The following is an 18,105-nucleotide window of genomic DNA, read 5'->3' on the forward strand; positions in this document are numbered from 1 at the left end:
GAGGGAGGAGGAAGGACATGCTCCTTGAGGCCTTAAACCGCATCACTAGCGGATCCAATATTTAAAGGACATGTATTCGAATTTGCCAAACGGTAAAAGAACTATATATAATATTATATATAGTCTAACTATTTAGTATGTATAATACCGTAATATATTATATAACAACAATTTTATAGCATACACATGATATATATCAAGTAAAATTCAATCTTAAATGAGCATAAAATTGATCGAAAATTAAAATTATCGATGCTAGCGATAAGGGCCAACATTTGAAATATATAAAGAATAATAAATATCTAAATGATAAAGATCCAACTAGTCTAACTATGAAAGTAAACAAGTAATTAAATTAATCATATTTGCTATGGGGAAACATAACAATAACAACATGTATTTATAAGATAACAAAGAACATAATCGGAGATAGCCAGCTCGGTGTTGCCAAAACCTTTGGATTCAATTAAATTGGAACTAAATTCTAGAAATCTCATGACGGTCACACACAAATGAATCAAAGGCGAGAGATGGGAAAGATGGCTTCTTTTAGAGGTGAAATGTATTGACGGTTATGACGACATGTCATCACCGCCGTCCCTGCGACCACATTGGAGGTCTTGCCTTGCGGTTCATGGAACATCAAGTAGAATTGAAGAAGAGAGAGGGGGAGAAGAGTAGAGAGGCTCTTAGCCTCTTATGGTGGAGCCTAACGAAGCCGTGGAGGGACGACGATTGATGGGGAGGCGTTGTGGTGGCCAGTGGAGCAGCATCACGTCGTGACATCGGTTTACCAGGAAGCGGAGCCAGCGAGCGACAACCAGTCGGGTGTGGGGTGCCAGACAACGAGGCCACCGGGCAACTATCAGGCGAGTGGGCGACGCCACAATGACACGTCTAGCCACTTCGCGTATGGGCTTTGGTGGGCTGCCGGGAATTGGATGGTGCCCACCTAATTTATGGCTGAATAGTGAATACCATATGATTTTTACTTTTTACACATATGTATATATTATAGATTATATGTATTTATTTTTTGGACTAAAATCTTGGGTATTCATTTGAATACCCATGACATAACCGAGTTCGCCCCTAGACCGTATTGTCACCCTTGATTGCACCTCGAACCCCACCATAGGATCTATATAGTCATCACTGCCTTCCTTGATGTGGCCCCAACTGTCGATGAGGACAATGAGGTTGAAGAAGATAATGAGTAGAAAGAAGGGATAAATATTGTGAGGGATGTCACCGGAGCCTTGAAAGGGAAATAGGCTTACACCTTTTCCTAATTGATTTTGATGGTTGAATTGCCCAACACAAATAATTGGACTAACTAGTTTTCTCTAAAATATAAATTCTACAGGTGCCAAAGGTTCAACACAAACCAATAAAAAGAACAAGTTAGGGTTCAAAAGAAAGGAGCAAAAAGGAAACCGAAGTGTGCCCTGGTATGGCGCACCGGACTGTCCGGTGTGCCCCCGGACAGTGTCCGGTGCACCAGGGTGAATCAGCTCAAACTCCTTAGCTTCGGGTTTCCCAGGCGCAGCTCCGCTATAATTCACCGGACTGTCCGGTGTGCCACCGGACTGTCCGGTGCGCCAGCGGAGCAACGACTATCTGCGCGCAACGGTCGACTCTGCAAAGTAAACAGTGGAATTCAGATGTCAGAGCAGCGGTCAGAGGGGCACTGGACTGTCCGGTGTGACACCGGACTGTCCGGTGCCACATGAGGACAAAGCCTCCAACGGTCGACCAGCTCCAGGGCCTAACGACAAGATGACGTGGCGGCGCACCGGACACTGTCCGGTGCGCCCATCGCCAGCAGCCTTCTCCAACGGCTACATTTTGGTTGGTGGCTATAAATACCACCCCAACCGGCCACTTCAAAGTGTGGGAGCTCAAGCAACATTCCAAGTCATATAGTTGACATACTCAAGCCCTCCCAACCACCTCTATTCATTGATACATCCTATACACAAGATTTAGACCACTACAAACCACACAAGTGCCACAAAAGAGAAAGCAAGCAAAAGAAAGCCTCTTGTGAGAGTTTAGCTCTAGTGCCTTGTGAGATTCATTGAGAGAAAGTGTGTGCTACATCTTGCGTTCATTTATGCGTGGAGTTTTGACTCCCATTGAACTTCCTCCAAAGTTTTGGAGGCTTGTAAAGCTAGCAAGAGACACCTAAGTGTGTGGTGATCCTTGCAGAGTCTTAAGTGATCCTTGAGAAGAAGAAGAGCTCGCCGATCTTGGGGATCGGTTGAGAGAGGGAAAGGGTTGAAAGAGACTCGTCCTTAGTGGACTCCTCAATGGGGACTAGGCCTTCAAGGGCCGAACCTCGGTAAAACAAATCACCCGTGTCTCGTGTGTTTATTGCTTGTGATTTGTTTGTTCTCTCTTTCTAAGTTCTCTTGCGCTACTCTTTGCTAACATTATTTTGAGTTGCTTCAAGTTAAATTCTCATTTAGAGAAGCAACTCCTTGCAAGAAAGAACTTGTGCTTATCTTCTTCTTATCTAAGCCCTCTTGCATTATTCTCCACTAACATTTCTAGGAGTATTGCTATAGATTAAATTCCGCACTCTTTGAAAAACAATACTCGTTGCAAGCAAAGGACTTAGTTTTATACTCCGATAATTGTGAATCTTGTTCTAACCACTAACCAAGGGATCTAGTTTGTATTTAGAATTATAATTTTCAGGTTTCGCCTATCCACCCCCCCCCCCCTCTAGGCGACTTTCAATTGGTATCGGAGCTAGGCACTTCATCTTGAGCTTAACAACTCGAAGTGATGGCTCGTAAAAGATCCCAAAAGAACAAGAAGACACCTCCGAAGGAAAACAATGAGGTAACTCTTGAGATATTACTTTCTGATTGTTCTAATTACGATTCATGGTCTACTAGAGTGATAAATGCTTTTAAAACCGTAGATTCACAATTAGAACAAATTTTAGACAAGAGTATTATTCCTCCTAGTTATGATAGGAAAAATGCTTCCGAGGAAGATCAAAGATGTATACGCTTAAACTATCTAGCTTATGACATCTTAAGTAACTCTCTTAGCAAAGAAGATTATCATGCCTTCATAATGAATTATAATGAATCTATTCATGATGCGCATGATATTTGGACTAGAATTAAAACTAAATTTAATAAGTCCAAACATGATAGTTCATTTTGTGCTTCTTTTGGTCTTTGTGATACTAACCCTTGCAAGGAAGAAGAAGAAAATGACCGATGGAGACCAAACGATGAATCCACCTCTCCAAGAGGTTTTTCTTCCCATTTTGATTCCCACATATGTTGTGTGGCTAATGAAAATGATAGCGGAAGCACAAACGAGGATGAGGAGGAAGAAAGAAGCTTCATGCAACTCTACGCTCGCCTAAGCCAAGAAGATAAGGCGGTCATGCTTAAACTTCTAGAAAGAGCGAGAGAGCAAAGCGAAGCTTGTCAAAGGCTAGAAAATGTTATCTCCATGAAAATGCTATACTTTGACGAGTTGACTAAAGAACATGAGGAGCTAAAGTGCTCTCATGTTGATTTGGTCCAAAGGTGAAACTATTTCAATTGAGCAAGATAACGCTTTACATTGTATCGCTCAATTAGTAAATAGGAATGCCTTGCTTAAGGACCAAATAGAAAAGCTAAAAAATGGAAATCTTGTTTTTCAAGAAAAATATGATATGCTTCTATATTCTCATGAAAATCTTATGGATAATCATATCATATTAAATATTGCTCATAAGGTTGTGATAGAAAACTTAAAATCCCAACAACCTCACTTATGCACATGTATTCAAATTGAAACTACATTACCATGTGCTAATGCTTGTTGTCCGTCAACAAGCAAATCTTCCTTTGAGCTAGAATTTGCAGGAACAAACGATGATACATATCAAAAGCTCAAAGAAGAAAATGAGAGGCTAAAAATGAGCTTGACACAACTAAAAGGGAAATGCATTGCTCAACCTTCTCAAGATAACCGTGATCACATGGTGAAGAAGCTTGAGATGGGAACAACCGTAGCATGCACTAAATCCCTTGAAGAAAATGTCAAGGACTTGAGGATTGTCAAGAGGAAGGAACAAAAGAAGAAAATCAATACCTCTTCCAAAAGCCTCAACCACGCCTCCATAAAAGGTAACATCCGAGGTAATAATCAAGTCACACTAAGAGAAGTAAGAAGTGTAGTGAATGCTTTGAAAAGGGGCACTCTATTAGGTCATGTCCCTATATTAAAAATGACTTGATTATTAACAAGGATGATAAACTTTGTTTTAAATGCTCAAAGAAGGGACACTCAATTAAATCTTGTCCCTATTTGAAACAAAAGGCATAGTATTAGAAAAGAAAATATTAACTAACCATGTAGCAATCAAGAAACTAGGAAAGAAGAAATCTTCAAGAATTGAAGATCGCCTTTGCTACATATGTCGAAAGAAGGGACATCAATGCAAGGATTGTCTCATTGGCAACAACCCCACTCCTAGCTTGTCAATTAATTCTCATATAACTAGGCAACCCAAAATTGCAACTTGTGCTAGAAAGGTAGTTAGTTTACCTAGTGATAACACAAAGGACTTTTGGGTTCCTAGATCTTTGTTGACTAACCTTGATGGACCCATCAAGAGATGGGTACCAAAATATGCTTGACAAGCTTTGCAGGAAAAGGAGATGGTATGAAGCTTTGGGGTGCTTGAGAGAGTCAATTCAATTAACTCAAGCTATCAATCTCCAATGATCTATATCCAAGATTGACCCAAGGTTATTTTAAATTATTATATCTAAAAACTCATATCATCTCGGGGAAGATATTGATGTTGTAGGAAATAAAGAATTAATCGTGTGCGGAAAAATCAAGACCTACAACATGGAGGAAAGCCAAAGGATGGTAACAATTATGTTTTTAAGTGCAAGTATATTAAATTATCATTTCTTATGTGTCTTGTGTAGTCACATAGAAAAAGAAAGCACTTCAAATGTTTTTAAATTATGTCACCATTCTTTGAAAAAATTCCTCTCATTTGGCAGATTGTATATTCATCATTTCTATACCATGGCAATCTACATGCTTTAATTTGTTGAAAGTACCCCATGGCATGTTTTACACTAATTATCTTATCATTGCCATGATTCTAGATATATAGAGATATTACATATTCTTAAAAGAATAAGGTGTCATGTAAGGAATTCAAATCCTTAGGACACTTATAAAAGGAAAATTCTCTCTATAACTAGAATAGTGAGACTAATGTTTTTATCTAAGTAACTCATGTAGTCTCACTAATAGAGAATAAGTTTCTCTTTGAAAGTGCGCAATATAACATAAAAAGAAAAATCAATCCAATGACTTATGATGTTGTGCTTCCTGTTTTATTGGATATGATTCTTCTATATTTATCGCTCTCCATGTTATGAATTAGATTTATTCCCATAATCTTAAAAGAATTTTCTATGCTTGATTTGTAAGCAAAATTGAGCATACATCATGGAATAACCTAGTCATATTATAAAGTTTCCATGCTTTAGTAATCCATTTTCCATTCCTTATCAAAATGATTACACAAATGGAAACTAGTGCTTGTGTTACTAATGACATATCTCTTGAGCTTACTTATGAAAATCTACAAGAAAGTAAGTGCAAGCCACAAGCCTCTAGGGTTACTCTTCACCCACAGGAAGAAAGGTAAAAGCAAAGGTATGGGAACTCATCTTCTTAATCAAATATAGTTCCCATCAATGGATATTTACTCTAAATTATCTTATTTTACCTATGTGAAGAATAGATTCTTTATTGGACTTAATTTTTGCTAAGTGTGCATTCAATCTCATTCTCATAAATACACTAGTCCATTAGTATCTATTTCATGCCTTTGCTATATATATTCTCATATTGATTTGCTTCTAAATAATGATTAATAAATTCAATATGAAGAAGTAAATTTCCTATGATTGATCAAAATGTTTAAAAGTGCATATTCCTTTTTATTAATGATGTGCACTAATGTTAAGAAATTTACTTCATGTCTATGTGACTAATGGATGATGAATTGTTTTGTTTCCTATCTAAAGAAATCATCTTTCATCAAATAGCCCCTTGTGCTATTAACATATTTCTTGAGTATTTTCAATAAGTTTGGAAAAAAACAACTACAAAGGGAGGACACTCACATGAAAGAGAAGAACATCAAGAACAACAACACCCACTCGGATAGTAAGATCTTCAAAACAATCTATGGTGTGGTTGTAAGCATTCTAAAATTTTTTATTGTGAGAATATCAGGCTTAAGTTGTTTATTGCAAATTTTATAAGCCTTGATCAAGATGTATAATGTTTCTCCCTATTTGTCTTTAAAGTAAATTCATCCATTCAATTCATTCAAATACTTGATGCATATCTTTAGGGGGGCCTCTTTCTATATCTTGATTATGTTGAGACTATCGCTTTATCTTAGTAATCTCATATAGTCTCTTGCATGAGAATAAGTTTATCATGAAGTATGCTACTACTTTTCAATTCTTCTTGGTAAAGTAATGTCATCTTAATCAAGAATTGTATCCTTCATTGCTAAAGTAGCATATTTACTGGATTCTCCTATTTTAAAGCTTATCTAATGCATATGTTGTTCTTTTGATCACATCTGTTATTAGTTTGATCATTGAATAAACACTTATGTTTCTTAGTGCCGTATATTCTATCAATCAATATATCTTGATATGCACTAAGTTAAAAGGAGAATTCATGGTACATTTATGCAAATTTGTTATCCATTTGCTATATGCTAACAAATGACTTGGAGAAGGATCACTAGCTGTAGAATCTCTATTGTGCAAAATATTTCCATACATTGTCTTGAATGTAGGTCTTAAGCAACTAAGACTAAAGGACAAAGCACAATGAAGAGATTGTCTCTACGTGATGGTACAAAAGGGTAAAACTACTTCCTCTTTGAAAGCATGTCTATGCATAACCCTGATTCATACCTAATTTAACTTCTCAAACATTCATTCTTGCATCTTTGTTAAAACTTGGTGAAGTAATTTTATTGTCAAAGAGCTTAAAGCTTAACCTTGTAACGAGGATAAGCTGCCTTTGTTCCAAAGGTGGATGGTCCTTAAGCCTCTTTGAAATCCTTAAGGGTAAATGCTTAAGATGTTTCTAACATGCTTTCATAAGTGCATAAACTGTCATGAGCATCACACCTATAATATGACACAATGCACTTCACATTCTCTATGATATAGACATGATCTCATTAACCTAATTATGTGCACTTGGCATTTAAGACCAAAAATTTGTATTCCTCTCAAAGCACATATTTAGGGGGAGCAATCTATATTATATAGAATTGTTTAAGCCTAATTGACATATCCTTTTAATCATGTCTCTTTCCTTTGGTACATTTGCATATTTCCTATCTCTATTTGTGCCAAGGCTAAGACTAATATGTTTTCATGAGCATATCATGTATTAAGTCTTAGATTGAAAGGGAAATGAAGTATTCGGCAAAGACATCGCTTCCACTCTACGTCTTCGGTATTATCCTTCCTTGCCGGTATTCCGCCAGCCCTCTAATTTGGTATAATCTTCACTCGCATATTATTTACCAAAGGGGGAGAAAGTAGTTACTTAGGGCTTATATTTCACTCACAAGTATCTGTTTTTGGTGATTCATGCCAAAGGGGGAGAAAATATTAGCACAAAGCAAAAGGACCGAAGCACCACCAATTTCAAAAATTTTAGTCTTTCAATTTGTATTTAAAGAAGTGCTTTCAAATTGGTATATTATTTTTTATACAATTTCAAATTGGTATAACCCCTTTCAAAAATAATATCTAAAACCCTCTTGAATACTAGGAGGAGGATTTTATCGAGGGGGAGTTTTGTTTAGTCAAAGGAAAAGCATTTGAAACAGGGGGAGAAAATTTCAAATCTTAAAAATGCTCCTCAAAATCTTATTCATTTACCTTTGACTATTTGCAAAAATACTTTGAAAAGAATTTACAAAAGAGTTTGCAAAAACAAAACAAGTGGTGCATGAGTGGTCCAAAATGTTAAATATGTAGAAAGCCATCCATGCATATCTTATGAAATGTATATTGGTTTAATTCTAAGTAATCTTTGCACTTACCTTATGCAAACTAGTTCAATTATGCACTTATATATTTGCTTTGATTTGTGTTGGCATCAATCACCAAAAAGCGGGAGATTGAAAGGGAAATAGGCTTACACCTTTTCCTAATTGATTTTGGTGGTTGAATTGTCCAACACAAATAATTGGACTAACTAGTTTTCTCTAGAATATAAATTCTATAGGTGCCAAAGGTTCAACACAAACCAATCAAAAGAACAAGTTAGGGTTCAAAAGAAAGGAGCAAAAAGGAAACCGAAGTGTGCCCTGGTTTGGCGCACCGGACTGTCCGGTGCACCACTGGACAGTGTCCGGTGCACCAGGGTGAATCAGCTCAAACTCCTTAGCTTCGGGTTTCCCAGGCGTAGCTCCGCTATAATTCGCCGGACTGTCCGGTGTGCCACTGGACTGTCCGGTGCGCCAGCGGAGCAACGGCTATCTGCACGCAACGGTCGACTCTACAAAGTAAACAGTGGAATTCAGATGTCAGAGCAGCGGTCAGAGGGGCACCAGACTGTCTGGTGTGACATCGGACTGTCCGGTGCCACATGAGGACAAAGCCTCCAACGGTCGACCAGCTCCAGGGCCTAACGACAAGATGACGTGGCGGCGCACCGGACACTGTCCGGTGGCGCACTGTCCGGTGCGCCCATCGCCAGCAGCCTTCTCCAACGGCTACATTTTGGTTGGTGGCTATAAATACCACCCCAACCGGCCACTTCAAAGTGTGGGAGCTCAAGCAACATTCCAAGTCATATAGTTGACATACTCAAGCCCTCCCAACCACCTCTATTCATTGATACATCCTATACACAAGATTTAGACCACTACAAACCACACAAGTGCCACAAAAGAGAGAGCAAGCAAAAGAAAGCCTCTTGTGAGAGTTTAGCTCTAGTGCCTTGTGAGATTCATTGAGAGAAAGTGTGTGCTACATCTTGCGTTCATTTGTGCATGGAGTTTTGACTCCCATTGAACTTCCTCCAAAGTTTTGGAGGCTTGTAAAGCTAGCAAGAGACACCTAAGTGTGTGGTGATCCTTACGGGGTCTTAAGTGATCCTTGAGAAGAAGAAGAGCTCGCTGATCTTGGGTATCGGTTGAGAGAGGGAAAGGGTTGAAAGAGACTTGTCCTTAGTGGACTCCTCAACGGGGACTAGGCCTTCGAGGGCTGAACCTCGGTAAAACAAATCACACGTGTCTCGTGTGTTTATTGCTTGTGATTTGTTTGTTCTCTCTTTCTAAGTTCTCTTGCGCTACTCTTTGCTAACATTATTTTGAGTTGCTTCAAGTTAAATTCTCATTTAGAGAAGCAACTCCTTGCAAGAAAGAACTTGTGCTTATCTTCTTCTTATCTAAGCCCTCTTGCATTATTCTCCACTAACATTTCTAGGAGTATTGCTATAGATTAAATTCCACACTCTTTGCAAAACAATACTCGTTGCAAGCAAAGGACTTAGTTTTATACTCCGATAATTGTGAATCTTGTTCTAACCACTAATCAAGGGATCTAGTTTGTATTTAGAATTATAATTTTCAGGTTTCGCCTATCCACCCCCCTCTAGGCGACTTTCAAGCCTGAAACGAGGAGGGAGTGCAAATCCCAAAACATGTGGTCTTAGATCTATCACCACCATATATACTTCGAGAGGTTGCATGCTAGTGGAGGTGCAAGCAGTTCCCACGTGTGTGCCGCATAAGACTAGAGACTGTAGTCTTAGCATCTGATATGTTGATAGACTCATCCTTGAATCTGAAAGGAGTCCTTGTTCCTGGCATACTCCCACACGTAATTCGCCTTATCGCACAGAGGAGGGACTAAACACTAGGTCCATGAAACCTAAGGGTGAAGACCTTCAACTCCTAGATTTTTTTTTCATGATAGCTAAGATGGCATCTATATATTTGTGATGAGGGTCTTTCATTCATTTGTATCGAGGTTTGAGTCGCTGATCCAAGAACTCAGATAGTTTGGACGTATTGCCATAGTAAACATAATGTCTGTGCTAGTATTTGTGAGAAGTTTTCAAGGGACAACCAAGATATTAACAGTGAGCTTAGAGTTGTATCCCAACACCACCAACCACTATGGGTTGATCCTTGTTTGGTCATGGACATAAGAATAAGAGGTGTTGGAATAAAGGAAAGAAAGAAGGGATGCCTAGGTAGGCTTCGCAATGTGGGAAAAATGTCAACATACAAGATGGAGTTAGGGTTCAAGTGAACCAACTCAATTTGATAAAATTGAAAAGGTCACAAAACTACTTGGAGGCAGGTATGCTAAACTCGTGCTCTAGGAATAGAGCGAAGGCCATGACCTCCTCTTAGTTTAGCATCAAGCAAGGCTCTTTGCAAGGCAGGCACCATTCGATCACCTTTCTCACTTGTAATAGTCCTACAACATTAAGAGCTTGTAGATCTTTGCATTCCAATGAGGAAGACTGAAACTTATGAGAGTGAGTGGCAACCATTGGGAGTAGTAAAATTGGAGCAGATTAAAGGATCAATGGCGTCGAAGCAAGTTCTAGGGAAAGGGCTCTCTGAAGAAAGATGAAGGATCAGTTGCAGAGGAGCATTTGGAAGCAGAAAATGAAGGCTATATGCATGAGGAAGTTGAAGCGCCATGGGATTTCCCTTTATAGAGGTCCATAAAAGTTGAAGCAACACGAGATTGTGGAATCTTAAGCCATTCATGAATGGATCGAGTTCTGAGCTCTAAACTAAATCCATGGGCTTGAGGGTTGTTGAAATGAGTTAGTGACTCAGTCAAAGATAGATTTATTTGATCATAATAACTTAAGTCATTTCAGAAGATACACAGAAGAGTCTCATTTGTGTGATTCAATGGCTCGGCTAAATTGGACTCATGGGCTATTGTTAGTTATATGTACCATGGGTACTAAACCAAGTTTAATAATCAAAAGAAGCATATCCAAGAGAAGAGATAGGCAGGCGCTTAGGCTAGTCCAAAAGCAAGTACGAGTGGAAGGGACTATGAGCTCGGCAAAGAGCCCATAGACTCGGCAATAAGTCTGGGAGGAAGTCGTAGCCAAGAGGTTTTTAGAAGCGCGCAAATATTGCAAGGATCTCAACCGAATAAGAGATAAACTTATAAACATAGAGTTGGACTCATGTGCGACTCCATAACCGACTCGATGTCTAAACTATTGTCCCTCTTTAGGATTTGAACTCCCTAAACATCAGAAGATACAATGATCCATCATAAACATGATATAGGGTATTATATCATATTAAGATACCGAATTTTTATAAACCCTCGTGTCTCTTGTGCCCAAAGTTTCAACTCCCGATCTCATGGTAAACCCCATAAATTCGCCATCGAATAATCGTGGACAAGTTTATGGAAGGTTATTTTTTCTCGTTATTTTTCCTTGACTACTCAAGTAAAAAAACAGAAAACCAAGTAAAACGATAGAACTAGAAGTTGCTTTTTAACAAGCAGCCGCTTTCGTTTAGAACCATTTTTTGTAGCATCTTGTACCATGCTTTTGGCTTTCAGCTTTTTTGCTTTTCACGTGGATGAAAAAAAATAGAATTGTTTGTCAGATGTTCAAGGGAGAAAAAGAGAGAGAATATGTTTTAACTAAAAAATTTTTTGCAGCACGTACGTAGCTCACAGTATTTTTTTATAGCTCGTAATAGATTTTCCACAACTTCTAACATCCGCCAGGTTGTTTTGAGATCAATGAAAATTCATGGCGGGAATCCTTTACAGACGACCATCAGGGGAAAAAAATTATTGATGCTCTGTTTGGTTGAAAAGTCAACTAGAATAGAACGATTTTATTCCAGTTTTTTATAATGAACTCGTCCTGTTCTGCGTTTAGTAAATAGAACAGAGTCGCTCTATTTTTTTTATTTGGTTGAAGAGTAGAATAAAGCGGAGCCGTTCCATTATTTGTTTGGTTCGAGAACCGTACGAGTGTAGAGGGTAGAAGAGGAGAGAGAGCGCTCACATCCGGGAGAGCGCTCGCATCCGGTTATTTTTGTGGAGCGGGAGCGTTCCAACTACTTATAACAAATTTTCATATGGAGATCCAGAAGTCGCTCCACTCTTATTGTTGGAAACCAAACGTTCAAAAAATTGGAATAGAGCCACTCTATTCTCCCCCACTCCTTAAATAAATGCACCCTTAGTTTCTCGTTGTCATTGGTGCCGTCAGGATTATTTCTATATACTGACCACAAAACATTAGTACCTAAAATTAAAATATAGAATTGAAAATAAAAAAAGTTCTAAAGAATAAAAATATAACTCTAATTTGTACTGTGCGGAAACTGACATGAAGCTAAAGGATATAGAAATATGAAAAGTCGATCTAAAGGACATAAATCTAGCTCTAATTTGCATTGCAAATGGGTGGAAAGGCATTGGAAGCTATAGTACTGATAAGTATAACTATTAGATCTGTTCTAGTGCATTCATACAGGTCTAAATACTAGTACAAGCAAAAGAATCTTCATCTGGAACATCATGTCTCGGTTCTTTACAAAGATCTAGAAAGGAGCCGCGTTTCAGCACATTCCAAGCGATATATGCTTTCCTTCATCATCTCTCCAAAAGTCCTGTTGACTCCCCCGCCGCTTTCTCTGATTCTCACCGATCACCGTCACGCTAACCTCCGCCCATTCCCGCGGGATCCTCGATTTCCCAGACCTAAACAAAGGTATCCAGTCCATAAACATCGCCCAGATGGTCAATTAGCCTCGTGAAACATATTTGACCCCTTCTTCCCAACGTGGACGGCAACGCAACGCAAAGATCCAAAAGAAAGATCTGGAATTCCGGATTCGCAGGCGCCAAGGCTGAGGCTGCTTCGCCGTCGCCGGCGCCGGCGCCGTGAGGGAGGGGAGGAGTGGATATGTGATATGCGCCGCGCCCGCGCCTTTGTTTCGCTTTCGCGCGTTTCGTCGCCTGGCCAATCATGCAGGCTTTACGCGATTCGTCGGCGTGGACCACCGCCCGAGTGTCAAAATCACGGATTCTTGCTGATGCGCACGGTCGGAAATCAGGACCTGTGTTTTCAGTTTAGGTTTCAGAGTGAGACGCAAAGTGTGGTCAGCTTTGTTGGTTCATGGCTTTTGCATGCATGCATGCATCTCTCCGACTGCAAACTTAAAAAAAAACCCGGTTCTTTCCTGGTGTTTTCTGTGTTAACTAATGCTCCTTTGAATGTCTCTCTCTATTGTTTCTACTACTACCCTTTGGTATCTTGATCTGGCTCACCCTTTTTATAAAGTTCTTTCCTTCTAAAGGAGATTCTTTTTTTAAAAAAAAGGCTGGCCAACGTTTTGTTTGGTCCCACAAAATACTGTATAGGAAACAAAATGTAATTTCATGGATATATATACATTTTTCGTAGAGTTTGATTTGGTTTTGTTGGTTATTACTAGTAGGCTACAAGTTGGGTTTGTTCTACATGAAAATCGTGTGATGGTCCTTTTTTCAACTAAATTTTGGCTCTATGTAAAGGTATGCTGTTCACACATCCGAATTTCGTGATATTCTCCCACAACTAAACCATCCAATTATGCATATCGACTTTCGAACTGCTCCCACAAATAATTTTCATGTTCCCTTCAAACACTACTGCAGAAATGGACTTTAGTACTGGATATTAATACCAAACCTCATTTTTAGTCCTAGTTCTATATAAACTGGTGCCAATTAGTGTCTTTAATATTGATTGGTGACTCCAACCGATATTAAATGGGTTATATGGTCATAGAGGAGCCACCTTTTACACACTCCTCTAGTAGTGGTTCAAGCCACCAACTCGTACTAAAAGAGGTTGTATAGCCTCCATTTCATAGGCATGTTCTACAACAGAACGGTCTTCAATCCTCTTGTAGTCATGAACAGTTCACTTCCTGCATCGGGCACACTATATTTTACCTGATGTTCATCCCACAACTCCTTAGAGGGATGTCACATATAAGAATCGACCAAGTTCTCTCCAAGAACACTGATTACAGCCGCTCTGAACGAGGTGTCACGAGGTGTCGGCGGCTGTGAAAGCCCAGTCATCCTTATTCCTTAACAGTGTGCGGTCCTTCAGGACGCTCAACTGTAATGAACCGGACATTCATAGCCCTAAGCCACAGCTCAAGCCTGCCAACCCATTTCTTGTTGTTTGTTCCATAAAAAACATTCGGTTTTAGTTTGTGCAGCAAAACCCTCTAACGAAAAGCCCTATCAAGTTTTTGGATCGTTGGAATTAGTGGCAATTTTTGGTTCAGTTTAATCCAAATTAAAGCATGAAACAAGCATATATGATAAAGTGAGCAGGAGCATGATCGCTTGCATTCGCAGTGTACATATGACATAGTAGTGGCATCAAATAGAAGGGAGAATTGGTTGTGTACCATTAGAAGAACACATGTTTGGTAATGTACCATTAAAAGATTTCTTCTTTGCTTTGTACCACTGAAAGGTTACAACGTTGAAGGTTTATAGCATTCCGTCACCTTCGTTAGGGAATACTAACGGATTTATTTTTCTTTGCCTAAAAATGAGTTATGAAATGACTCTTTTGCCCCTTGCCTTAGTAAACTAGTAAGCCTGCTCGTTCTCAACCTCACGTACGCTCCCAGCCCAGGAGTCCGCTCCTCCCAGGCACAAGCAAAGCAAAAGCAGCCGCTCGCGGAGCTTCCCGGCGACCCTCCCGACAGTGTGCTCTCTGCTAGTGGCTCCAGCTCCTTCGCCCTCTCCTTCACTCCATGGTGAGCACTCCTCTCATCTCCCCTCCCCTCCCTTTCCTCTCCCATACTATAAGTTCATATTCTAACCCTAATTTTTGGGGAATTTTTTGCAGTGCTCATTAATCTGAAATTGGTTGGGGATTTGAGCTGGGATGGATCCTGCTTGTGTTTCAGAAGGGTAATCTCCTCTCGCATTCTAAAAATTGTTCTAATTTTTTTGGTATTTTCATGTACGAGTACAAGCTTATGGCTTTTTGAAGTGAATTAATGGGATCTATCTTGTTGATTGGTCCTTAAAATTTTTTCTTTGTTCCGTTTGTGTTCGGTCTCTATTTCAGGGATAATTCAAAGAATCTGCATAAAATAGATGTTACCGTCAACTCTTATTTCGCCGTTCTTGATGGTAAAAAGGTGTACAATCGGGGCAGAACAATAAATTTGGTTGTGAATCTAGAACACTATACACTTATTGATTTAGAGAAAGATGTGGATTCATATTTCAAATGGGGTAGCTGCCAAAAGCCAATTTTCTAGGTTGTTGAAAAGGGTGACAAATGGCAATGTAAGTTGACTTCAGATGCTCAGCTTAGTGACCTGGTAAGTTCATTCGATCTGGTGAAGTTATTTATGACAATGGGAAGATGTAAGGAGGGAGAGGAGACGCTGCATGTTATGACTGATGTGGTGGGCAAGGAGATGGCTACCGCAGCCAATGTGGACAAGGTGAAAGAAATGCTTGCTGTAGTAGCAGATGTGGTGAGCAAAGATATGCTTGCTGCAGCATATTCGGTGGGCAAGGAGATGGATGTAGACAATATTGTCTATGAAGAGATGCATGTAGATGAGGTGATTGGCACAGCAGACAATGATGAGGAGTTTTGTACTTGATCTTTACTTCTCTTTTTTTGTTACATTTTTTCAGGTGGTCAAACTTTCAGATTTGGACATGCACACTTGTTGTAGTTCAGCTACAGTAAAGGGGCGAGAGGCCACTATAAATTGGTTGGCACGTAGGTCTAAGGACATTGTGAAAGAGGATCATTCTCTTAGCGCAAGAAAGTTACAAAAAAATTGGAGAAACAGTACAACCTTGAATTGTCATATTGGAAAGTGTGGTCTGAGAAGAAGTCAACCATGAATGATCTTCATGGTACTTGGGAGGGGAGCTTCACAATGTTGTGGAGATTCAAATCAGCACTGGAAGAGTCTTGCCCGGGAAGCATCATTGAGATTGATTGCCAGAAGGTTAATGGGAGAATGCACTTCTCAAGGATGTTTGTGTGCATTAGAGCATGTGTTGATGGATTTTTGGCTGGGTGCAGACCATATCTTGGTGTTGATTCTACTCACCTCACTGGAAAGTACAAAGGGCTTGCTGCAGCCACTGCAATTGATGGACACAATTGGATGTATCCAGTTGCGTATGCCATTTTCTTCAAAGAAACAAATGACAATTGGGCATGGTTCATGGCCAATCTGAAAAAAGCCATCGGGACTCCACCTGGGTTGACAATTCATAGTGATGCTTGTAAGGGATTAGCATATGGTGTCAAAAAAATATTCAAGGCGGATGCTGAGCACCGTGAGTGTTTTAGGCACCTTATGACTAATTTCAGGAAGAAGTACAAAGGGGATGTGCTGAAGTTTATGTGGCCTTGTGCATGGGCATGTACAACTCGTAGGCATGATTACCTTGTGGAAAATATTACAGCTGCTGCTCCTAAAGCAATCCCTTGGTTAAACAAGCATCACAAATTGATTTGGAGCAGATCAAAATTCTCTAAAAAGTGCAAAGTTGATTATGTCAATAACAACATCTCTGAATGCTTTAACAATTGGATTAAGGATTACAAAGACCTTCCAGTTGTTGATCTGATGGATAAAATTAGAGAGAAGATCATGGAAAAGATTGCCACAAGGCAAGATATTGCCAATAGACTTGAAGGCCATATCCTTCCAAGTGTGCTACATGAGCTGAACATGAAAAGTAGAGGGCTTAATTATGATTTTAGCAAAAGTGGGTTACTAGCAGCCGAGATTTCTGGAACAACAAATGAAGGGAAGACATGGAGGTATGGTGTTGACCTTAACAAAAGAACTTGTGGCTGTGGACAATGGGAGGTGTCTGGAAAACCATGCAGTCATGCTATCTTTTCACTTGGAAAATTTAGACAGAAAGAGTTAAAAATCGAGGATTTTGTGGATGATTACTACTCAGTAGAGAGGTTTAAACTTGCTTATCAATTTGAGGTCATTCCAATGGGTGACAAATCTCAATGGCCAAAGAATGACCCTGGTTTTGAAATGGTCCCTCCACCATTAGAAAGGCCTGCTGGGAGATCAAGGAAGCAGAGAATTAAGGCTAGTGGAGAGCCAGGAAAAAGAGGTCCATATCAATGTAAAAGGTGCTTCAAGTTTGGACATATAGAGAAGGGATGCAATGCAACTCAAGCTGAACTAGAGCAGGAGCTTCCACCACCTCGTCCAAAAAAACAAAAAAAGCAAAGGTCGGTAATATACTGTAATATACTAGTATTCCATGCCTCGTGATGCAATCTGCTCCTTTACTGATCCTATTTATGTCTTGTAGCAAAACCAAATCCGAAGCTTATGAAAACTCCACAAAAGGTGCTGAGCCATCAAACATTGTGAAAACTCCACTAACTTCAAGCCCAGGTGTTACGACAAGAAGGATGGCGTCCCTCTCTCCGGCAAGAGCAAGTCCATGTGTTACCACAAGGAGGATGGCGTCCCTGTCTCCAACCAGTCCGGGTGTGACAACAAGAAGGATGACATTTATCTCACCTGGAGGAATCAACCGCAGGCTTATCATTGATTAGTTGTATTAGTGCAATGTTAGCATGTACTGTAACTTAGTTTATGGCATGCTCTATGGCTAGCTTTTGGGCATTTGTCTAGTTACCATGTGAACTAGGGTCTCTGTGAACTATGAACAGCTTGTAGTCTTATGCCAAGTCGTTATGCACGGACAAAATTAGTATTATATCATATTTTAATGTGTTTATGGCCTCTTTGATCTGTTATATTCTACGTTGGAAGGGGCAAGGGCATTTGTGTCCTATTTAACTGTGACTTAACGGATGTGGTGAGCCTCAAAAGAATGCAATCTTTTAATGGTATACAACAAAGAAGGGATCTTTTAATGGTACATTGTCAAACATGTGTTCTTTTAATGGTACACAGCCAATTCTCCCCAAATAGAATGTAATATGAAGGACATAGTTCAT

At 39.6% G+C, this 18,105-nt stretch overlaps 1 protein-coding gene and 1 long non-coding RNA gene across 2 annotated transcripts; both read left to right on the forward strand.

The window, feature by feature from the left end:
* Positions 1-14,755: 14,755 nt before the first annotated feature.
* LOC109940643 (uncharacterized) lies at positions 14,756-15,580 on the forward strand. Its single transcript, XR_002263276.3, has 3 exons — positions 14,756-14,878; positions 14,971-15,035; positions 15,196-15,580. It is a non-coding gene; the product is annotated as an uncharacterized lncRNA (long non-coding RNA).
* Positions 15,581-15,778: 198 nt separating this feature from the next.
* On the forward strand, positions 15,779-17,882 carry LOC103630396 (uncharacterized). Its single transcript, XM_008651449.4, has 2 exons — positions 15,779-17,364; positions 17,448-17,882. Exons 1-2 carry the CDS (start codon positions 15,992-15,994, stop codon positions 17,695-17,697), a joined length of 1,623 nt encoding a protein of 540 aa, XP_008649671.3. The 5' UTR covers positions 15,779-15,991; the 3' UTR covers positions 17,698-17,882.
* The last annotated feature ends 223 nt before the right edge of the window (positions 17,883-18,105 follow it).

Source organism: Zea mays, chromosome 6, assembly GCF_902167145.1.
Source record: "Zea mays cultivar B73 chromosome 6, Zm-B73-REFERENCE-NAM-5.0, whole genome shotgun sequence".
Classification (NCBI taxonomy): Eukaryota; Viridiplantae; Streptophyta; class Magnoliopsida; order Poales; family Poaceae; genus Zea; species Zea mays.

What these genes read in the sequence shown, in the direction of transcription:
- LOC103630396 (XM_008651449.4), top strand. Translation starts at nt 15,992, where the DNA reads ATGAATGATCTTCATGGTACTTGGGAGGGGAGCTTCACAATGTTGTGG. An exon ending in AAAAAACAAAAAAAGCAAAG is followed by an intron (nt 17,365 to 17,447) that starts GTCGGTAATATA and finishes TATGTCTTGTAG; the next exon opens with CAAAACCAAATCCGAAGCTT.